The following is a 23,743-nucleotide window of genomic DNA, read 5'->3' on the forward strand; positions in this document are numbered from 1 at the left end:
CTGGGGAAGGGAGAGGGGCAGGACCTTCCCTGCCCAAGCACATGTCTGCCTCCCTCCTTCCTCCCCAAATATGTGACCTTCCCTCCCCAGATGGCCCGAGGATCTGGAGGAGATGTCCTGCTCTGCTGCCCTGAGCCCTACCAGGCGGCACAGCCCATCAGGGCTGGCAGAGGTCCTGTTCCAGTGACCTCTGGCCAGGGCCACTTGTGGGAAGTCACCCAGCAATTAGGGCTTATGTCACCCGGGCTAATTAGCCCTTGAGGAGGTGACTCTCCACTGACCTACTCAGGTGGCATTTAACCCTTTGTATGCTGCTACTGTTCTGCAGGGCTGAGTAATGGCAGGAGAAGGGCAATAGGGGTTAAATCCATTGGCTCGGTTTATCGGGCTCTAATTGCTTTATTTTTTACTCGCCTGTCAAGAGCCAGTCTGGGGTCAGCAGCTGCCTTCGTCACAGGAGGATTAAAATGCTCAAGTGAGTTAATGCCGGGGCTGGTGTCAGTGCCCTGCTCCTCAGATCCCTGTTTTTTCCCATCGGGGTGTTGGCGGGAGCTCCTGGCAGAGGGGGGGCTCGGTGTGAGGTGCCTGAAGTTGCAAACGCTGCCCTGAATGTGCTGCCTCTGGGAGACAGGAGAGTGTTTTCCTTGGCACATCAGTGCCTCCAGCCTGAAGATCTAGTGCCCTCCGTTCTCTCCCCCAAATTTAGGTTTCAAAAAGAGAAGAAGGCATCTGCATTTCAGCTTGCTGCTAAATGTCAGGACACTGTCACGGAGACAAATGTTCTCCAGAGCATCTAAAAAACGGGAGGGGAACGCGGAGAGGATTTGGGAGCTGAAGTTATCGAATGCAAGCGTAGGCATGTGAGAACCAGGGCCCCATCAGAAGTCAATGAGACATGGCTCCCCAAGCCACGCGAGGGCTGTAGAAAGTCATGCCCAGCTGCAAGAGGTTCCCCCGAGAGCTGGATAAACTCATTGCATGTTCTCCTCTAGATGGTTTTCCATCAGCTAAAGCAGTTTGTTTGGGAACTGTTCAGAGCCGGATGGCAGGGCTGGGCACGGGGGAGTGCTAGTTTTGCCTCCTGCATCCCCGTGCCAGGCTTGAAATATGGGGAGAGGAGGAGCTGAGCCAGGCTGAGGCTGTGATCCCTGTAGCCAGGCTTAAAAGCACTTGCCATTGTAAGTGCTTGGCTGTAACTCAGGGTAAGGGGAGCTGAATGTCGTCTTCTGCTGCCTCATTTTGCTTGTGGCTGCTACTCCTTCTCCTGAAGCATCGAAACACTCTCGGTGTGACAGCACCTATGGAACAGGTTTCATCCTGGGCAGGGACGTACGTCCCCTGTCTGGTCACCCTGATCCATCTCAGCCATCAGGTTGTTGGATACTCTGGAAAACACATGGAGACAAGATCCTCAGCTGGCAGAAATCACCACCGAGCTCTATGCAGCACTACCCATTTGCCAGACTTGCACGGTTTTCGCTTGCAACCCAGGGGCAAAGTGGGGAGGGTCCGAGCAAGGCAGCACTCCCCTCCCAGGGCTCCCCCGCTCCCCCCCGTGCTTTCCCGGCCCCTGCCAAACAGATGGTGCCGATTTTCGCAGGGGGAGCGGAGGAAACAAAGCCCAGAGCAATGGGAGACTGCAGCCTGTCTCCCAAATGCAGCCCGGGGGATGACATCTGTGGGGACGGGCTGATGCATGTGGGTGTCTGTGGCGTGCCGAGCCCCGTGCTCAGCCTGCACTTACGCCTGCCCTATCTCAATTTTCTTTCTCCTTTGTTGTTTTTTCCTCCTTTCTAGATAAAGAACCTCGTGGACCATTTGCAGGGATGTCGGTGAAGCGAGCGGGCTGCCTCCCTTGCTCTGCCCAGCACAGGACCAGAGGCTGACTGGAAGCTGGCATGTTGCCCCCTCTAGCCCCTGCTTGGCCACGCGATGCCCAGCCCTGCCTGCCTTGCCTGCCCTGCCCGCCCTGCCCCTAGCTTTGCTTTCCACCGGTGATACACCCTGCTTTCCCCGGGACATCGCTTTGGGAGAGAGGTGTCAGTGAGTATGCTGCAGAAAGCCAGCCTGCAGCCGAAGTCCAGAGGAATTTTGCAGTGAGACCAGTTGCTTAAAAGCCAAAGAGTTGCCCCTTCTCCGCCCCGGCGTGGCTAATCATCTCGGACAGCAAATTTCTCTGCGCTGAACGTGTGTCAAGGTCCTGATCTGCAGGCTCGAAGAGGGGGGTTGCCATGGAAGAGAATGTGTTCAGCGTGCAGCAGATACAGCCCAACGTCATCTCAGTGAGGCTCTTCAAGCGCAAGGTGGGCGGCCTCGGGTTCCTGGTGAAGGAGCGCGTCAGCAAGCCACCCGTCATCATCTCAGACCTGATCCGCGGAGGGGCTGCAGAGCAGAGTGGCCTCATCCAGGCTGGGGACATCATCTTAGCCGTCAATGGCAGGCCCCTGGTGGACATGAGCTATGAGACCGCGCTGGAGATACTGAGAAGCATCGCCTCCGAGACCTACGTGGTCCTCATCCTGCGGGGCCCCGAGGGTTTCACCACTCACCTGGAGACCACTTTTGCAGGTGACGGGACACCGAAAACCATCCGTGTCACCAGACCCCTCTGCCCGACTTCGAAGGCGGTTGACTTGTCCAACCCAAGCCTGCACGGCAAAGAGCAGCCGCTGCCAGCAGCCGACCGCACCATGGGCTCCCTGTGGACAAGAGAGATCGGGCAGAAGGTGGAGCCGATGGTCCACGTTAACGGCATCGTTACCGGCAGCAAAGGACAGGACGCTGGGAAGGGGAAGGAGGGTGCTTGTGGTCACCCTTGCCTCAACGGCGGCGTGGAAGACAATGAACTGCTCAAAGAAATCGAGCCCGTCCTGGATCTCCTGAAGAGCAGCAGTAAGGACAGCGATGGAGATGCACCCTCCAAGGTAGAGACAAGAGATATAGAAGTCCAGGTGGACTGGTAGGTCCCTAAATACATTTTTTACATTTGGTGAAATGTGCTGGTTTTGGCTACCCAACGCGGCTGGTTTAGGTGTTGGTGGGCACCTCTCCAGAAACGGCTGCTGTCTCATGCAGCAGGATGGAGATGGAGAGGAAGGGATGCAAAATAAGGGGGAAGCGGTTGATGAGGGGAAGATAAAAGGAATGAAAAATTGGGAGTAGATGGTGGGAGACAGAGAAAGATGTAAGCGTGGGAAACAGCAGGGAGACAGCAGAAGTAATGTCTCGTGGAAAGCTGAGCTATGCGATGTGGTGGATCGTGGGCTAGGCTAGGATTTGTTTCTGTTACATGTTTTCAATCTCATTTGTTTTAAGTTTTAAACAAAACCCCATGCCTCAGTTTCCCCACCTGCCAAATCAGATTTATGGTTTTGTCTGTCCTTGTTATTCTGCTTTGGAGCTCTCCCCTTGAAATCTTCTATTGATTAACTGCTGGAGAGGGAGAAGGAAGGTCAGACCGGCAGAGTACGATGCTTCCCAGGAGAAATGCGTTCCGAAACCTTCTGTGCTTTTGGCAGTCAGGCTTTGGGGAGGGGAGAGGGGAGCCCTGGTCCAGCTCCAGCTGAAGCCAAGGGGACCTCAGTGCAAGGGCAGTGGGACCTGCCTTGGGTGCTCCCATCTTCTGGGAAGGGGGAAAATGTTTCCCATCAAGAGCTCAGAAATGGCCATCCCTTGTTGAAATGCAACAGCAGAGCTGCCTATTCATCTCCTCCGCTCTTAGATCAAGCTAATTATTTCAATATGCGTATGCGTGTATAACAGGGGTGGGGACATACGGACGCTTGCCCCATGTCCTGTTGAGGAGGGTGAAGTCCCCTCACACGGGTGGAACTGCTTCATTTCTGATATCTGCTTCTGCAAGGGGCCATGTGTGTGCTGTTGCCCTCCTGATCTTCCTCGCATTTCCCTGAGATGTAGAACATCGCTCCGGAGCCAAAGCAGCTCCCTGTGGCCCTTCACGCTTTGCAAGAGTGTTGTTAGTAGCTATTTTTTTTTGGTACCAGCTCTCTCGCCTCCTGGCCATTTATTAGCAATGATGGGTTGCCTTTTCCTGTTGCCTTTCCCCAAGTCCCCGAACACATTTTAGCAGTGTCAAGTGCCGCAGCAGGTTGTGGCTGCCCTCAGTTATTGACTGGCTGTAAAAGCCAGGAGGCTTTTTCAGGAGGGTTCACTGAAGCTGGTGATCTCAGTTCAGTGACAGAGGGATTTAGGACTTCAGGTTCCCTTGCTGCACCTGCTTTCTTAGGGAGGGGGAAAAAAAAATTTTTTTTTTTTTTTTTTTTTTATCACAAACAATGAGAGATGAAAGGCAGAGCTGTTGGCTGCAGAGGAGCGGGATCCCTGCGGTGGGTTCCCTGCCCGGCTCAGCGGCAGAGCCCAGGCTGAGCTCCTGATTGCTCCCATCACAAGCCAACACCCACACTGCGTGTTTTCCATCTTCTTTTTTTTTTTTTTTTTATTTTCACTTGGTTTTGCACCGTCATTTCTGCTCTCTCCCAAACTGTGCATTTTTTTCTGCGGAGGACACGGTTACTCAAAGCCCATTAGGGTGGTCACACTGAGTCAGAGGAAAAAAATCAGCTCAGCTCGGCGCCGGCGGCGGGTGGCAGATGTCTGGGGAAGAGCAGCGGGACAGGGCGCGCTCGGGGACATCCTTCCCTGCCGTCCCCTCCCGCCACGCACTCCCCCAGGTCTCGGCACACTGCTTTTTTGTTTGGCTGCTTTCAGAAATCGTTGGGTTTTGTCTCTGCTGTGCAATAGGAGGCAATTTAACCCCCTGAGCCTGGCACTCTCCCTGGAAGGCTGAGGGCTACCCACCCGGACTGCGCGTCCTTTAATCCAGCACCAACTCACCCCTGGGGGAACCTAGTTTAAGCAACCAAAGAATTGAGACCTTGAAGGGTTTGTGCTTGACTACAGGTCCAACAATATGTGCAGGGGTGCTTAAAAATCCCATCTGTCCCTCTGTTTTTGCTAAGACTGCTGCGATGGAGTGGGGGGTCATGATCTGGTGAAGCCCCTGGAGGGCACAATCCCAAGCATTGATACAAGGTACAGCCTCGCCCTTCAAATCGTGTCCCCCAGTGTCCCCATCCTGTCCCACCAGCTGCAGGTTCTCCGAGGAAATTCTGCTCCGGCTGGGGGAAAGGATGAAAAATGTGATTTTTTTTTTTTTTTTTCTTTGAGGACTCTCTTCTACTCCTAAAGAGATTAAACTGAAACACTTTGAATTCACTTAAACTGAAGGACCTCAAACCAGCAAGAATATTAGCGAAGTGGGTACTTCACCAAAACTCCACTCACTTTATTTTTCAATATCCTTTAAAAAAAATATTCTACATAATCTATGTACCTTGGGACTGAAAATCCACTTTTCGGTCAAAATTATTCTTCAATCTTCTGCTTGATGAAAAGCTGTAGCCTCGCTCTTGCGGTAGGACTCTGTATGAGTGAGAAGCCTTGGGCTCGAGCAGAGAAGTGAGAAAGGAGATATACTGCAGGGAAAACTTGTCAAGAGCTGCTCTGCAGGGTAAAGGGCATTTCTCAGCCGCCTCTCCTCCGCCTCCTGCGACGTGCTGGAGATGATTCATCTCCTCTGCTTGGTCTCAGACAGAGCTGGGGCATCGTGAAGGTCTTCTACAGTGAGAGTTTGCTTGGTCCATAAGAGAAGTGCAGAAAGGTCAGGGAGCGATGGGGAGCGGATAACCGTGGAGACTGTGTTGGCCAAAGAAATGCCCCCAAAAATAAGCAAGCTTTATCAGATTGATGCAGCTCTAACGCTGTAGGCTGTGACTTCTCCAGGCTTGGAGGGGAGCAAGCAAAGCTGGCGTTAGTCAAAACAGGAATAGAGCTCTACCTAGACCCCAGGAGGGTGCAAAACCTCGCTCAAGGTTGAGCTTGACACCTGCAGCCTGGACCACTTGACCATCAATCCAGCTGGAGATGCTCGTCTCGGGACCAATCCTGTTCTGTCTTCGTCTGGTGCTGACTTTCACAGCCTGCAGCACTTTGTCAAAGCCGGTCTGGCTCGCAGAGCTGTGACAGTTTTCCTAGAGCAGAAAGGAATGGTACAAGTTTGAGGTTATTCACAAGGAGCCAAACACTTCTTGTTCAAGGTGGGCTTTGCCAAAAGCAATTCAAATTACACCTGATGCTTTGGGCTTCCAGCTCATGTCTCTAATGTTTCTTGCAAGGAAAACTGGAAACTGTTAAGTATGCATTGGGAAAAAATATCAGTTCATCTTCATCCCTTGCACCCATGGTCTGCACTCCCCAGGGGAGTTGCTCCTGCAATGACCTGGCTTTTGCTCCCCGCTGATTTCCAGCTGTTAGGTGCCCTGGGTCCACGGTGCGTGCCTGTGGGATGGGCTGCGACCACGGCTGAATGTCTGCTACTTGGCTCAAGCCGTCTGCAATGAAGTCGATCATAAAACAGAGCATGGAAGCGGGGTGCAAGGTATTATGAGAGCTGGCATTTCTGCCATGAGGCTCACTGTGGGCTAGAAAACAAAAATAGAGTTTGATTCACTCTCTGCCAGCTAACCTAGGTCTGTTTTTCCCTCTGAGCTCTAAGGAGATTGTCATGTCCCATCTTCCCTCCCTCTCCCCCCGCCCCGAGTTGCCAGTATTTATTTTTCTTCTCAGGTCTATTCCATAACATGAACAGCATGATGGAAACATGGCAGTTTCGGTCCAAAAAGCAGCATCAGCAGCCCTCGGAGGGAGAAGTGTGCTGAGAGCAGGGATTCTGTTTATGAAGGGTTTCAAGGTTTCAGGCTCCATCCTGCCTTGGAACAAACCCCATAATTTTGCAGTCCTCGAAGAGAAAATTCTCTTCCTCCCACCTCCTTTGCTGCCGCCAAAATCTCTTTGTGTTGCTCAAAACATTTCATTTGCATTTCTGATGTCTTCATTATTCCACACTTGGACACGAAACTTTAAAACCTCTGAAATGAAAAGGTTCCCTGAAACTATCATGTTACTGCCATTCTGCAAAATGGTGAAGTAGGAAGCTTTGGCAGTGAATAACCCTCCCCTTCTCCCTCGGCGGATTCTTCTTCCTCGTCACTCTGACTACATCAGTCTAATCCAGAGAGGCATTTTGTGCTTGCAGATAACATATTCCACCCGAATATACCCCCGTGGAGCCCTCTCGGACCAGTCTCCAAAGCACCCTTCACCTGCTCAGCCCCCCGTACTGGTGCTGCTTCTTGCATCGCATGGGATGGCCGTTCTCCTTGTACGTGGTCCCAGCAGACAAACTCGTGGCCCACGTATGAGCCTGTGATCTCCCAGCAGACCTGAACTGCGTTTGGTCTCTGAATAAGATGCTGAGGCTGGAATCTGCCGGGTGCTTTTTGGGCACGGCTGGGAAGGGACGAATGTGGTGATTGCAGGTTGCATGTGATGCTGGCTGAATCTTGAACAATGCTGGTGGGACTTTGGGATCACTTGGATCTGTTCCCAGGTCTTTATCCGTCAATGCCTACTCAACGGCATTTACCAGCCTCGTATCTCATAGGCCCATCTCCAAAGCCACTCTGTGCATCTTGCTCGGCTCATTAGTCCCTAATCCCAGCACTGGGCACAGCCCAGCAATGATGATCTGACCTTCTGAGGGGGCAAGACCTTCTTCAAGCCATGCCGCATGCTTGTTGGTGAGGCTTTTGTCCTCTTCATTCAGTACCGTTCAAGTTCCCCTTTCTCATTTAGGAAGTAGTTTCTTGCATTGATCGTCCCGCAATCCCCCGCTCCGGGCATACTGGCTCACTGCCTCTCCAGGGAGCACATCCCACCTTTTGGAGTTATTCCTTCTGCTTCCAACATTTCCGTTTCCTTCCTGAGCTCTGCTCCAGCCTCTGGACCCTGCAAATTCCAGATCCTGCCCGATCCCTTCTCCTGCTTCTCCCTCAAACATGCGTTGTTGTGCCAGACTTTGCCTTAACCCTTGAGATGAGGAGTCTGCAGCCGACATGTTTTCCAATGTTGCAGATTGTGAGCTGCCCCAGGGGCACGATAGCAAGGAAATATTAACTTCTGAGGGTGTCACGTCCTCTGGAATATGGTTTTCCATGGGGCAAAAAAAAAGGTGAGGCGAGAGCCATTTACCCTGGCCTCTAGCACTGGAAGGAGGAGCAATGCGCAGCGGAGCCTTGCAGCCGCCTCCGAGGACACACCAGGAGAGGGGAAGAAAGTAAAAAGAAGGTATTTCTCTCCCAAAGCTCAGAGCAAGCGAGGTGTGCATGTGTGAGCTTCCCACACAGCCCCAAGCTCAAGCGTAGGGTTTTCAGGTACTGGGACAAAGGCCTGGAAAGAGTCCATCCCCTGCGGTCGCAGCACGGGGCGCTGCTATTGGCATCACGGCACGAGACCCATCATCGGGAACGTGGACATCCATGTCCTTATCAGTTCATCCAAACTGGCCTCTGGGGATTGCAGCAGCTAGTGGTATCTCTCATCTCTGCCTGGGAAACCAGAGAGATTCTTCTGCCAAGCAAATTCAAAGGAGCGAAGTGACAAAATTTCTTTTTGCTCTTTTTTTTTTTTCTTTCTTTTTGGAAAAGCTTTGGAGAAATTTCTCAAAGGGCTGTCTCAGCAACTTCCCTTCTGCTTCATCACTCTGAGCACTGCAACATCATCAAATTAGTCAAAAGAAAACAGTGGTGCCTCTCATTTCTCCAAACAGCCAGATGCTCTTTCCGAGGTGAGGCAGCATCCGAGGCTCTGCCTGTGCACCAGTGGGGGAGGGCAGGATTCCTCTTTCTTTTTTTAAGTAACAAATTTTGCTTTCAGAACAAAAGATGACCTCAAATGGGGTCCCTTCCCCAAAACCTGCTCTGGATCCAAAAGATTTTGTTAATGCTGAAATAGTATTGAACGGATCCGGCAGTGGGACCCAGGTCAGAAGGGATGTCTGGATCCTGGATCTGGCCTTTGGGAGAGTTCAGCCAAACAAGTGCCTCTGAGGACAGATCTTCAGCATTGCTTCCAGTGCCTCGAAGACACTAAAGTGGTGATTTTAAAAATCCTCTTCGATGCCCCAAAGTGCCCAGGTCAGGTCTGACAGTGAGTTGGGGGGATTTCTCCAAAGGCTGCTGGGAGCCGAGGGCAAGCCCCCCTCTCCCCTGCGTAGCTGCAGACGGGGCTGCTCCCACGGCAGCTCCCCGGAGGTGCCCAACCTGGCTGCCTCGAAACACCCCTTGGGGGAACTGCGCCCTCCCCATCGCCCTCCGGGAACCCGTGAGAACAGCCCTTTGGGCTCTCCTGTCGATAAAGTGCTTTTGGAAACATTATCCGGAGACTGAGCTCGGGCACGGTGTTTTGGCCATCCTGCCAGTCTCCTTGAGCGTGTGAGTGGCATCCTCGTATGAATGTGGCAGGTCACCCTGCGTCTCTGCTGGTGTATGCAGAAGCCAAGCCAAGAGAGGAAAATAACTGACCCAAAAGACCCTGTTCTGTCTGAGCTCGCAAACAAGGCAGTTACAAGAAATGGGCAGGAAATATTTGTAAAATGAAGCAATTGATTTTTTTTTTTTTTTTTTAAATTTTTTTTTCCCCATCTGGGGTGAGGCTGTGGCTGCTCTGAATGGGCTTTTCTCTCCCTGTCTCTCTCTAAAAGACAGAGCCGGATACTTCTGGGCAGCCTCATCCGGGAGAGGTCTGCACTAGCTCAGCACAGGGGCACGCACCCGCAGCCCTGCGAGGGACAGACCTCCTCGCCCAACACTGAGCAAACTGCAGCACAACACCAGCACGGAGGCGAGAGATACAACCATGAGTTCAGTCTAATGGCTTTGTTGCAGCTACGCTTGACTGTGCTTTTATAGCAGAGACTAAGGGCACCTTGCTGCCTTGTTCATGCAGCCGTGAGTCCATCAGGAATAGCAATATGCAACCCGTTTCTGCCCCAGCTGCAAACATGCCGTGGGATGTGGAGCATTTGCTCCTGAGCATCCAACCCTTAATGCCCACCTGGACTTCACTGTTCCTCAGGATGGTGCACCTCGCTGTCGGGTGATGCTCGAGGCCAGTGAACGGCAGCAGGGCCCCGCTCCAGCAGTACTTGTAATACATAAAGTAGCCAACTACAGCGACGACTTAATTCAAGCATCTGGTCTTTTTCCATGCCGTTGGCATAGGTACGAGCATTTATGGCTTTGCTGGTGTGCAGACAATGAGATTACGCGTGCAGCCTCCCGGCTGAGACCTCCGGCTGCTGCTGCCGATTGATGGATTCCTCTCCGAGGTTCCCTCGTGCCAACAGACACCCGTTTAGACGGGCTTGCAAACACCTTCCTGGAAACAGCGGGTCGTGCCAGGTGCCTGCAGGCGTATGCTCAGTGCCATTTTGGAGGCGCCTGTGGGATATCTGGCACGCTGGGGTCTGTCTGCCCAAGCCTCTCCTGTCTGCATAGAGGCAAACTCTGTGCCCCTGGAGAGGGACCGTGGTCCCCCAGGAGGCAGGCTCCCTCTGCTAAGTCCTAAGCACCAGTAAAGCCAAGGGATTTCTTCCATCGTCTTACGGATTTAGTGCTTGTGTCTTGATTTTGGGCCAGTTATGGGGAGCAGCACGTTGGGGCTCATCAGCTACAAGAGATGGCTCATGTATGCCCATAATTTCATGTGCTCAGTGGCTCTGTGTTGACCCACCTCCACTCTCCCTGATATGATGGGGCTCAGGGCAAGAGGGCAGGGATGTGCAGCTGTGGAAATGTGTTTTCTCCAGGAGGTTTAATAGCTGGCCTTGACTTAGGGGAAAGAGCCTGATTTGCTGGATTTTCATCCTGCTAATTCTCTGTCTTGCTGCTGGGAATCCTCTAGATGGAGGTAGGCTGGATGCATCAAGAGACCCTGAGCTTCCCTTTTGGATGGGCTGGTAGAGGGCAGAGTGGGTACTGTATGGTTCGGGGTTGTCCCCAGCCCTGGGACCTCCGTGGCCACTGGGTGCTCCCGGCAGCACCGCCACCGTGTAGCAGAGAGCCGGGACCTGTTGTCTTTGGCTGCTGCTGTGCAGTGCGGTGAGTGGGGTTTCTTCTGTTTTATCTGATTGAAACCCTTTCACGTACTGGTAGGAGCCAAGTCACAAAAGAACAGCTTTCTTTTCCGGGGGCGGGGGGGGTATAGAAAACCCAGTAAAAACTGCCCCTATGGCACCTGTACCTCCTCGCTTGCACCAAGCTGGCCACTTTCACCCTAAGGCAGCCAATGTTTGGAAGGTGTCCAGGAGCCTAGTCCAATATTTTGGCAGCTGAACATTGCTCTGGAAAGGCAGAAAAATTACAGAAAACCTAGAGCACAGGGAGATCATCTTTAAGTGAAGTGTTTTCCTTAAGCTGTACCTGAAGATATGAGCTGGGGGAGCAAGGAGGGTTGTGAAACTGAATTTATTTGTAGGTATGCATCTTCCCAAGACAGTGTCAAGAGCTATGAACTATGTCCTGAGTGCAAGTGCCCTACTTTGGTCGGTGCCCAAAGCCTGCCGTCATTAATGGGAAGGCTCATTATTGACTTTAGCGGGCATCTGGAAGAGTTTTAAAAACTGACAGCAGGAGCAAAACAATTGCCAGAATGCATTACCTCGATGGTCTGTTGAGCAAGGGCGAAGGCAGCGTGGCTGCGAGCCGTGGGGCTGTGCCGGTCCTGGCCCGTGGCCCCGTGCAGCTCAACCCACGGAGTTCCTTCCCACGCGTGGCCTCACCAGGGCGGTCGGTGCCTTCGGTGCGGATGCCGCAGCCTGCCTTCTCTGAATATCACGTCTCTAAACCCCATTTGTTTTTCTCGTTCCTGAGGGCTCATATGGCAGTGGTTTTCCATCACCTGCTTGGATGGCATTTAACAGCCTCACCGACATCCCGCGGTACATTCCCCAGGCAAAATGTGTGCAGTAGACTGTGTGCACCGTGAGTTACACCAGTCTCGCTGCACAGGCCAGGGCAGCCAGCACTGGGGACGTCCTCAGTCCCCCAGCCTCATCAACATCCCCAGCTCCATGGAGGCAATCCGTCAGTTTGCTTGAGTAAAATCGCTTGCACTCGCCGGCATTTGCAGCACCTGTAAAGGTCAGGAAGAGGAGAGCGAGCTGTTTCTCCCTCCTGGGAGCCACCTATTTTTTCTTGTTTTTTTTTTCCCTCTCCTCCACTCATAAACACCAAGCTGCTCTGCAAACCCAGCTGGTTTTGCTATGAGGTTTTGCTATGAGATTTTGCAGCTGGAAGCGCATGCAGGTCTCCTTCCCCCAGGTCCATGCTTGCTTTTGCAGGGCTCCAGTTTGGTTTTTGGGGTGCAGAGGGTCTGGTGTGTAACCCCACTAGAGCCAGCGTCGGGGCAGGGGTTTCCTGTTGTTTTGCAGGCACTGCGCTCACCCGCGCAGTGAAATTTCTGTTGTGTTTGGGTTGTCCTCACCGTCGTGATTCATTGCCTCGGCCGAGGCAGAGCGTTTCCTCCCCTCCCGCAGGGCGATGCATGAGTTTTTGCTCCTGCGGGAAGCAGTTGGAGCAGGTCCTGGAGACATCACTCCGGGACCTGGCCCCGTGGTCCCAGCACTCAGCCACCCTCCAGCCCGCTGACCCAAATGGTTTTTAACCCTTCAGTTTCAGGGAAGGGGAAAACAAGCCACAGAAAACCTTACCGGCTCGGATGGAGAACGACCGTGTCTTCGGTGACCTGTGGGGGAAGAGCAACGTGCCCGTGGTCCTGAACAATCCCTACTCCGAAGCAGAGCAGGTAAGAGCCCATGGCTCATGCTGCTTTGGGCGGGAAGGGGTTTTGAGCGTACGTAACCCATCCTGGTGGGCTCTCACACCACCGAGAACCTGCAAGGACTACGTGCACTACCCTGAAGACCTTTGATCACAAGAGCTGGGGTTGATGAAGCGTAGAGCCCATTTGGTCCAGAAGCCAAATTCCCTGTGGTTCAAGCAGGGTATAGGTCACTGGAGAACGATGCTCTTCATCCAAGGGGCCAGAGTGGGACGTGAGCGCAGCCAGGGACCAGGACTCTGAAATCTCCCTTGACGCTGTCGTCCCTTTTTGTGGCAAAAAGTCGAGTTGCATTGTTAAAGTTGTTCTGATTCATATGACAGTAGTTCAATAGAGCACTTCAGATAATATGTGCCTTTTCATGTCCTCACGCTCCACGGACATAAATTCTCAGGCTTCCTTGTCAAAAGTGGATTAACTCCACACTTGTAGCAAAGCCAGAGACGTAAGAAAGGCCCTGCCAGGCCAGAAAGATCACCTCGGGGAAAACATGACGTGCGCGAGCACTGCCAAGCCTGTTCGGGCAAACGTGTCTCCCTGATGGGATTAACCAGCAGCAGGGCAGGATACGGGGGACCAGTCTGGGGACCATTTGGTCTCCTTGCCCCACCCTATTTCTCAGGGTGACATAGTAAGGACTGTTTTCCAAGGGAGGGGAGAAAAGTGATTTAGTGGTCCTGTGAAGACTTCCGAGAAGATCAGTATTTCCTCAGCTCAGGAGTGTCCTCAGCAGATACCTCTGGTTGATGACTCTTCCCAGCTCCAACGAGCTGCAATGCAACGCTCCTCGCTGACGTGCCTTGTGTGAACCACCACAGGGTGGGTGCCGCTTGTGGTGTGGTTGACACCCAGATGTTGAGCCTGGCCTTGATACCCAGCAGCGCCCAGCAGCACCTGCCAGGCCATGGCTCTGCCAGTGGATCTTTTCCCATTTCACGGGCATTTTGCAAGAAGCAAAGCCAGAAGCAGGGGGTGAGGTCACATGAGGTGACATGGTCCCTCCATGGCCATGGAGGTGACATGGTCTTGGCTGCGGTGGTTTAACTCTGCCCACACCTGTCCCTTTGCCAGGAGCACTGCTGTTTCTCCTGGGACTCCTGAGCAGAATCATGTTCACATGCACTTTTGCAGCACGCCCAGTGTTGGAGTCTCATGGGACATGTGAGACCTGCTGTGCGGGTGCTGACACACACACAGGGTGGCTGAGATACTGCTGACCACGCCAGACTGGCTGCATGGTTTTAACCAACCTGGTTGGGTGCTTAGATGCTGTTGGGAGCGATTTCCATCCTCCCCTTGCCTGGCTGCAGCTCAGGATTGCAACCAGATCTCCCAGCAGCATAGACAACCTTAGGGCGGGTATCATCCTACATCGGCACACACAAATGGGTGCATCCAAGAGCTGCAACACACTTTGTTCAGCTGCTGGACAGACGTCCCTGGGCAGCCCCGTGTCCTGCCACACGGTTAATGCACTGTGGCAGGTATCACGAGCCCGTCTCGCCCAAGGACAGGTCACTGCTCTGGTCCCTTTGCCCCAGCTCTGCAAAGACACTATCTTTCTGCCTCCTTTGCTAAGCTTCTTGCTTGTACGTGCCTGTTACTATAAGCACTTTATAAACTTCCATGTTCAGAGCTTAATTTCTCTCTGTGTTAGGGCTGCCAAAACCCCCAGTCTTAAGCTGCTATTAAACTCTTTACTATTTTTTTTCTCTAGATGTGCAGCTTTCTTTTTATCCTTCTTATCCCCAAATCGGTAAGCCTGCTTTCCTGGAGGCAGTTTGGTTTTCCCCCCATGCTCCCTGCAGCCGTTCCCCTGGGCTTGCATGCGGTCAAGGCAACTGAACTTCTTGCAAGCTGCAATAAATACTGTTAACGCAGGGGCAAGTCAAGCCGAGTGTGAGCTTTTTATACATGTTGTTCTTTAAAGCAGGATTTGGTAGATTCACTTGGCCAGGTGGGGAATGCTCACTGAGGCTTGTAATAAGGTGCTGAAAGACTCGTTGGGCATCGATTTTGCAAAATCATGCAGTGTGTTTTGCTTGTTTCCCAGGAGCCCAATCCCCCTGCCCTAAACCTGACTGATGGAAAGATGCTGTGACTGCACCAGCCCAGGTCCTGCCTGAGTCGTATTTCAGTCCATACAGGCTGATTTGTTAGGAGCTCCAGGGTAACCGGGGGGAGCGTGTGCCCATGTAGCTAGCAGGGGAAGGGAGTCATGTCAGCGCCATGCTTGTAAGGATGATTTACAGCTTTATAAAAGCGAAAAACACACTTTCAGCTAGCGGGGTTAATGCAGTCTGGAAGGAAATGTCAGCATGCCAATATATCTATGACCTGGGCTAATGCTGCAGACCTCATCCTCCCATAGTCGATGCATTTCGGCAGGGCAATATATGCCATCGTCGCAGGGACTCCTGAAGCCCAGCTGGGACGCAGGAGGAAGGCTGAGGACCTGTAGAACCCACTCAGGTCTGCAAAAGGGGAGATGTTCCCTGCTGTTCTGGCCCCAAGAAGCGCCTGGGGCTGGGTGCGTCTCTCCCCTGCGTCTGTAAGAGCTGCAGACAGCTCGCAAGCTGCACGCTGACGATAAGTGCCAACATGCTCCCTTGTAAAAGATGTTTGCATAATGCATGTGCAGCCCAACTGCTACGTTAGTCTCTCCGTTTGTCCCACTCTTGAGTCACTAATATCACAGCTGCCTAATTAAAACATGAAAGGATCTCACACAACCTCCCTGACAGAACCAGGGGTAATATTTGGCTTCAGCTTTGCCACGCAGGGAAGGCATACACACACACACGCAGAGCTCTTTCCCAGTCTCTTCTGGGTGTTGCTCTCTCCACAGCTGCTCTGCGATGCGGTTGCCAGACCTGGGACCTCTGCTTCTTGTAGGTGGTGTCGCCTCGGCTGTTCCAGCCCGGCTGGCATCCCAGAGATTCGGCATGCCTCTGCACCGTGGCCCTCTTTCAGCAAAGATTCAAACTTTGCCAATTCCTGCAGGGAAAAGACAAAAAAGAAAGGGAGCAACTTTGAGAGAGGTTTAAAGTAGAACATCTGTAGGTAGATGTTAAGCAGCCAACGTCCACCAGCTTGGACCATGAGCTTGCTTGCTCCAAGGATGGGGTCTTTGCTACATCTGCATTCATAACATGCTCTTGGGCCACACCTGCTCTAGCAAGATGGTGTTTAGCAGCACACCTCCCAGGCTGCACTGCAGCCCTGTCAGCAAACCAAAACTAAGTCAGAATAAAAAAGCAGTGCTGGATACAACCAACACTTTCTGCTTGGTGCTTCTAATTTCTGCCTGGCAGGTGGAGGCGCAGGTGAGGAGTGGTTTTGTTTGCATTTTTGAGCAGCAGTTTTCAGCTATGTTTTACCAGTCTCACAGAGCTGCTCGGAGCAATCACGCGCAGAAGGAAGGTGGCAGATTATCCCCCTTGGTCCTAAGGATGGCCAGGTTGGTTCAGAGAGCACAGGATGCTGTTAGTAGCTCAGGAATGGTTTAATTCTCTTGAAAGAGTAAAACAAGCATAAAAAAAAATGACCAAGAACTGCCACTGCCATAATTCAGGTCAGATTCCCCAAAACTGAAAAAAATGAACTTAAAAATAGCGCTTTTCCAGTATTTAGGAGGTTCTTTTTATTTACTGCTAGTTTTGAGCTCTGTATGAGGTCTTATGTTTGTTTTCTGCAGCATGGAAAAGGGAAGCTGAGATCCACTGTGTGGTCATCTGGCTTCAGGGGCTAGGACTTCAAAATGCTCCTGGGGAAGATCACAGGATTTGTGACATGAGGAATGTCGCAGAAACCCGTGAGAGCATGGCCTGAGGGCATGCAGAGAGCGGCTTTCGGAAACTGCGAGGACCAAAGAGGGTCCTCCCGAGGGGTCAGGTTATAAAGCTCTCCCTTCCCCTCCATCCTCTGTCTTTTGCTCCCTGTATATGCTTTCAGTGCATGGTATTATGCTGTGAGCCTCAGGCTGCTTGATAGCAAAGTCCCTGTTTTCCAGGAAAAAAAGTGTGGAGCATATGGTAAAAACAAGGACCGGACAAAAAATATGGCCAGCATTGCCACCAGGGCAATGCAGTGGTGTCTGCTCAGCCCAGGCATCAGTCTCACAATCAATCAGGCATCAATCTCTCTCTGCTTCGGAAAAGCAGAGCAATCCTCTGTCTGGCAAAGTAAGAACAAGTTAAATCTGGAGTCTCATCTGCTTTTGTCATCCTTGTGGCCCCTGTTGCTTTCCCTCCTGGGTTTGCTCATTAGCAAAAGTGCTTGTTCTGAAACAAGAGCTTCTTCCACCATGTGCTGGCTTTTCTTCAGTTGGTCCTTCAGGCTGTAATGCTGGATTTGTACTATTGCTGCTAGTCCATGAGCTGCAACAGTGACATGAGCCCAGAACCACCAAAAAGGAGGGTCAGACTCTGCACAGCTCTGCTGAAGGCAGTGCCATCTTTAAAAAGCCTTGCAGATGGATTAGAAAGGGATACAAGCTACAGGATTCATGTAGGAAGGCTACATCAAAACTTGGCCCAAGCCCAGATCTACCTGGCAGAGATGCAAGCCTTTAAGCTGTGCCAAATATAACCAGGTTTTGACAGGATGCTCTGGTGTGCGATCAGGTCTCACCCTGAAACCTGCAGCAACACCATTGCGGTTGCAGCGACTGAATTACACTCTACTATAAGATCCCATTCCTAGAAGAAACGTCTCTGCTTTCCAGGGCCAGTGCGGATCTCACTGTCCCATGATATGCTGGCAGACACTGATTGCTCTTTAAGTTTTTGAGTGCTTGGGGCGAATAAGCGGCACAGTAGAAATACTAGATATTATCTGTGAAAACATGGGCAAACACAAGCACTTGCAGCCAGCGCTTCTCGTTCCAAGCTCTGTGCCGGCTGAGGCTCTTCCTTATGCTGGCATATAACTCAAGATGTGCTGGATGAGCACACCCTGATGCAGAGTATCAGCAAAGGCTGAGATTCAGAGCTGAGACTGAAATAATCCAACTATGCATAATTCAGCAGCCCTCCCACTTGCATAATTTATCCATCCGTATTCCTACGATCTTCCAGCACTGATATCAAAGGAGATGTGCCTTTGGCTTGCTCGGAGGAACGATCAGCTGTTAGCTCTATCTCACAGTGCTCGTATTAGTGAGGCAGAGCTTGGCACGTGTAAAACCTGAGTAGATGATGCTCCTTAAAGAGAAACATCTAATATATATTAGAGAGGTAAGTCTTCCACTGGGAAACCTGAACACAGTGTTCTCCTAAGTCACTTCTCTCTCTGTTTTTTAGCTCCTCTTCTGCAGGTTTGCCTGTTCCGTAAACAGAGATGACTTCTCAATTGCATTGAGAGTTGGTTGCTCCGTTGTAGGATCCCAAATGCTGCCAATGTTTGGATCACATACTTGTCTCGCTATATTATCACTAGGATTTAAGCACAGGCATCCACTAACACAGGATGCTTCTTGTTGCTGTGGTCTTTTTCCTGTATCTCGTTGATGAATACTAACCTTGTGCCTGGTCTTCACTGTTGTCCAGCCACCGCCATCCGGGCGGCAGTCCCCAACAAAGAACACAGTGAATGGAAGTCCTTCCAAATGCCCGCGGTTTGTCAAAATCAAGAACTGGGAGACAGGCTCCGTGCTTCACGACACTCTGCACCTCAAGACGGCGATGGTGAGTAGAGTTGATAGGACTGGCCAAAAGTTATCTGAGCGTAATTGAGTGGATCACAGTGTCTCCAAGATGGCTTCACCTAGAAATGCAGAACTGGATGTATTCAGGCCAGTCTTCTTGTCTCCGGTGGTATCTGAATTTCAAACCTCTGGTGCAATAAGCTGGGTGAGAGGGAAGCCTATCTGGGATAAATCAGGAAAAGCACATGACTTTACGCCAAGCTGGGGCAAGAATCTAGTGAGCCCCAATTGTCCGTATCAGGTGGGACAAGAGATGACTGCATATGCTTGAGCTGTCTCACACAACTTTACCAATAGGTGTGAAAACAAATAAGCTGGAACTGTCCCTGCTTGTCAAATGTGCCACCAACTTCTGCGTAGCTAATTGTTGGCTTCCCCCAGCCCAGCTCATGTAACCAGAAGTGCTGCAGTAACCCAAGACATGCTTGTCTCCTTCTGTCTCATCAGGCCACCGCATGCACCGAGCAGATCTGCATGGGCTCAGTAATGACCCCTAGCCAGCACATCCGCAAGTCAGAAGATACCAGGACAAAAGAGGAGGTGCTCCTCTTGGCTAAGGACTTCATTGACCAGTACTACTCCTCCATAAAGAGGTAAGTATTGGCTGTAGAAGGTCGCAGGCCCTGGCTGCTGCTTATGCTGAGATGTCACATATGATCTGATCTTCCACACTTGCAAGACAAAGCAGGGTGAGACTGTGGGGCTCCACATTCAGCTGCACACGCATGCTTAAGAAAGAAAGAACTTGTGCCCAGGTGGAGAGCAGCAGGATTCCCTGCTCTCCACCGGGGTTGGTGACTGCCATCTCCTCCGTTCCCCACACGTGCAGATCTGGCTCCAAGGCCCACATGGAAAGGCTGGAGGAAGTGACCAAGGAGATTGAAGCCACTGATACCTACCAGCTGCGGGACACAGAGCTGATCTATGGAGCCAAGCATGCCTGGAGAAATGCAGCCCGCTGTGTGGGCAGGATTCAGTGGTCCAAGCTGCAGGTGAGCACCAGCACAGCTGGAGACAGCTGGCAGGTTGCTTGCCAAAGGATGCACTGGAGTTTTGGAGAGGCAAAACTTGCTCTTCAAATACCTGGGAAAGCACAGCACAGGTACAGGTGGGGGTGTTCAGCACAGAGCAGCTACGCTCTCCTTGACAGCTTTGGGGATGCACAGGCTGGGAAGTCAGCAGGAGCTGGAAAAACATCTGTGGGGTAGGTGTAGCTGAGGTTTCTGAAGGTGTAGCTGAGGTGTCTGAAACGGGGCCAACTGGAAGGCAGCGCTCTAGGGAAGATTTTCCAAAATCAGATACTGCTCCAGTATCTTACATGCTGCTTCCAAAACTGTTGCTCTGCCTGGAGAGCGGCAGCAGCACACACTCATCCTTGGTACAGAGATGCTATGGCAGGAGAAGATTTGGCTCAGTGCCCTTTTGACTAGCTGGAAGCGAAGGGTAGGATCTGAATTAGTGATCTCTAGTGGAATCCCTTGGTACGGAGATGATGTCTCCCTCTGCAACCTGGAGCACAGCTCAAGTGCTGCTGAGCAATTCTTGTGGCTGCTTCACGCAGGGTATAGGCACTGCCTGGGGCCAGGAGGCTGGGCCTCCTTCGCTCCCAGCTCAGCCTTCAGCTCTTCTTTTCTACTGTTTCTTTTGGCGTATCTGAACCTTGGGAGGAGCCATTTCTGCAAGAAGTTATCTTCAAACCTCCTGTTGACCCTCTTTCCTGGTTTCCCCATCCTTTTGTAGATGCCCCATCCCTGGAAACATTCAAGGTCAGGTTGGATGGGGCTCTGAGCAACCTCGTCTAGTTGAAGATGTCCCTGCTGATTGCAGGAGGGTTGGACTAGATGACCTTTAAAGGTTCCTTCCAGTCCAAACCATTTTATGATTCTATGGTTCCCCATCCTCTCAGTGGATCTCAGGCCTGACTGATACCTGTCCTATTTCAGCTTTGAGTCTTGATCTACAAGAGACAAAGAGTAGAAACCAAAACTGTTGGTGGATAAGCCAGGAACAGCAGCAGGTTGAGAGCACTGGATTGAGGAGGTTTTTGCCTGAGCAGCAGATGACTCACCTCTCCAAAGCAGAAGGGGCAGTTGGATTAGGCATCCACATGTTGTAAAGGCAGGGAACACATAATTATGGAACTTTAGATACCTAACAACTCACGGTGGCCTCTAGGGCTTTCCCTGTGCTGCTGTGTTTCTTCTGCTTGGCTCTGCCCCAGGAGTTGGAGCATCCTGTAGCATCACCACAATTGCTTCCACTCTTTCAGGTGTTTGATGCCCGGGATTGCACCACGGCCCACGGGATGTTCAATTATATCTGCAACCACATCAAATACGCCACCAACAAAGGAAACCTCAGGTGAGCCACCAAGGAGTCAGCAGGGTTTATATCCGAAGGCCTCTGGACGTGTGTCTGCCCAGCTCTGGGCCCTGCTGACATTGTCTCCTTTAGCAGCCGCTGCACAACAGGATGGTTGTAGCCATCACCTGTCCTGGGGAGAGTTAGAGGGACCTGATATCAGGGGAAGGCATCCTGCTGGTCCAAGTATATCTCTTCTTGCTCTCTGTGGGACCTCAAAGGGCAGATTTTCCAATTATTTCTCCTTTGCTATATTCCGCTTCAAATGCAGAGCACAGACTGCTCTTCATAGCTATCTGAAACCCTGTGTTAGCAGCCAGCTTCTGCCTGGAGCTGAATTGCTGGAAACACCCCAAATTCCAGAGCTGGAGTGCACCTGGCCATGATTTCTTCTGGTGAAGGAAACATAACAAATGTTTGGGGCTTGTCCAAGGCACAAGCAGAGGTGGTGCACAGGGTGGTGGCAGGCAGGGGCAGCACCTTTCCACCGCAACACTTTGCCATTCCTCTGATCCCTGTCCTGTGTCCTTGCAAGATCCTCAGCATTCACCAGCACTGCCTCTTCCTTCCAGATCTGCTATTACCATCTTCCCGCAGCGGACGGACAGCAAGCACGACTTCCGCATCTGGAATGCCCAGCTCATCCGCTACGCTGGCTACAAGCAGCCCGACGGCACTATCCTGGGAGACCCCGCAAACGTGGAGCTGACGGAGGTACCGGCTGAAGCCATCCTTCCTGGGCACCATGGGCATGGGGCTGGTGGGGGCATGCAGAAGCTCTGATCATCCCAGGAGTGAGGAGCACGCTGGGTCAAGCAGGGTTTATTGCACCCACTGCAGTGCCACAAAGTGAAGCTGGATTTGTCCTGCCCTCGGATATTTTCCCAGGAATAAAAGCTGTTTCCATGCATGCAGGAGTTGGTCATAGCTGCACCAAAAGACTCTTATCTCATTTTGCTTTTGCTGTGAAGGGGTCACTTAGTGGTGCTGAGGGAATTGCTGCAGGAGGACATGTGTGCCCACTGCTGACCTGGGCCAGTGGGAATCAGAAATGAGATTTGCCTTTTGCCACTGCCTGTTGGCACTGCCTGCACAGCACCAGTGCTCTGCTCAGCTCTTCCCAAACTCCTCTGCTTTTCTCACCCATTTTCTCCTTCACTGTTACAGGCACAAATAGGGTAAGCAGCTTTTTCAGAGCTGTGATCCTACCTGGGGATCTAGTTCTAGGCTCATTTTCAGCCCAAATCCCCCTTACATGGCCATGGGTTGGCTGTGACAGGCAGCCGCACGTCATAGCTCCCTTGGATGGAGGTTATTACTCGACCATAAGAGCTGAGCAGAGATGCTGTCAGGAGACACTGCTCGGTGCCATGCAACTCCCTGCCCGAAAGGCTTGAAGAGCAGGTCATCTGCTGGGACTTCTAAACCCCACCTTTGTTTTGCCTGTAGATTTGCATTCAGCAAGGGTGGAAGGCACCGCACGGGCGCTTCGATATCCTGCCTCTGCTTCTCCAAGCCAACGGCAATGACCCAGAGCTCTTTGAAATCCCCCCGGAGCTTGTGCTGGAAGTGCCCATCCGGCATCCCAAGTAAGTCAGAGTAATCCCGAAACTGCTCAAGGGGATCAGCAGGACTCAGCTCCTCTGGTTGCACCCTAAGCCATCTCCTGTGCTTGGCCTTTCCTTGTTGTGGCTTGGGTGCTTTACCCAAGATCCTCTTCCAGGTCTTCCCTCCACTCTGATGTAAAGCTGGTAAAGCCTCGAGGTGCAAAGCAAGTTGTATGCTTGTCTCAGGGCTGGTTTCCCTTTCCTTGAAGTCTCCCAGGACTTACACCACTCTGTAACACTCATGATATATCACTTTCTCCCCATAAACAGCCCCTAAGGGAGATATTGCCTCCAGGAACCATTCTGCTCACATGTCCTTCAGCCTGGTGGCTGGGAGCAAAGTAACCTCCCCCATTCCCCTGCCTGTATTGGGCAGGGGAAGTCCAGCTGATTGCCTAACCCTGTTGTATCCTGGCAGGTTTGAGTGGTTTAAGGACCTGGGCCTGAAGTGGTATGGTTTGCCAGCAGTTTCCAACATGCTCCTCGAGATTGGTGGCTTGGAGTTTTCTGCCTGCCCCTTCAGCGGCTGGTACATGGGCACAGAGATTGGGGTCCGGGACTATTGTGACAACTCTCGCTACAACATACTGGAGGTAATTCGCCCTCCTTGAGGAGGCTAGGCGCTCCTGGGGTGCAGTGGCTGTGTGTGAAGTTACTGGGGAGCAGGCAGGACACTGGGAGAGTGTTGCCTTGGGTGGGAGAGTACAGGACATCCAAGTATCCCTTAGACAGAGCAGTTATGTTCTCCTGGAGCCACATGGCCAAGGGTGTGAAGGACTGGCAAGTTTTTTTGTGTCCAGTGGGGCCAGCTGTACCTGTATCAGCAAGCGTGATGCCTGTTGAGCTCCCCATAGACTTCTCAATGCACCTTATGGATCAGCAGGCACCTGGTCATGTGCTTGATTGAGGTCAAGTGCGAAGACGTAGAGGGGCTGAGAGGGTCCTGAGGCACTTGGTGACTCCTCAGGGGCATGCCTGCTCATGGAGACCCTCCAGCTGGCCCCTCTGGAGCACTCTGCCATGGCTCGGGGACTTCCCACTCTGGGGACAGGGTGAGTCAGAGACAAAGCCAAGCCATGGGGAGGTGCTGGTGCAGGGGATCTGCACCCAACAAGGGTGACTCCTTTGCCCTTCCAAGGGGCTGCATCCCTCCCCAGTCACTTGAAAACCAAAGGGGTGAGAGCGAGTGTGTGTGTGTACATGTCCATCTGTGATAGTGTCTGGGGGGAAGGACTCCAGGCAGACGAAACAATCTGAGAAAGAACAGAATTTGGGAGCAGCAGGGGGTCTGGCATGGGAAGGGGTGCAG

The 23,743-nt window shown here is 52.1% G+C and overlaps 1 protein-coding gene across 3 annotated transcripts in view; it reads left to right on the forward strand.

Moving 5' to 3' along the window:
• Nucleotides 1-2,231: 2,231 nt before the first annotated feature.
• NOS1 (nitric oxide synthase 1) overlaps nt 2,232-23,743 on the forward strand; it is a gene marked incomplete at both ends in the record, with an annotated part of 39,075 nt that continues 17,563 nt past the window's right edge. For 2 of the 3 annotated variants that reach the window (XM_082325415.1, XM_082325417.1), the window contains 9 exons: nt 2,232-2,959; nt 12,597-12,723; nt 18,309-18,446; nt 18,914-19,059; nt 19,296-19,458; nt 20,736-20,827; nt 21,400-21,541; nt 22,277-22,416; nt 22,853-23,027. In XM_082325415.1, coding sequence (XP_082181541.1) covers nt 2,232-2,959; nt 12,597-12,723; nt 18,309-18,446; nt 18,914-19,059; nt 19,296-19,458; nt 20,736-20,827; nt 21,400-21,541; nt 22,277-22,416; nt 22,853-23,027 — 1,851 coding nt within the window. Of the gene's footprint in view, nt 2,960-12,590; nt 12,724-18,308; nt 18,447-18,913; nt 19,060-19,295; nt 19,459-20,735; nt 20,828-21,399; nt 21,542-22,276; nt 22,417-22,852; nt 23,028-23,743 lie in introns of all 3 variants that reach the window. The other variant, XM_082325416.1, reaches the window with a different exon arrangement.

Source organism: Platalea leucorodia (assembly GCF_965183815.1).
Source record: "Platalea leucorodia genome assembly, chromosome: 12".
Classification (NCBI taxonomy): Eukaryota; Metazoa; Chordata; class Aves; order Pelecaniformes; family Threskiornithidae; genus Platalea; species Platalea leucorodia.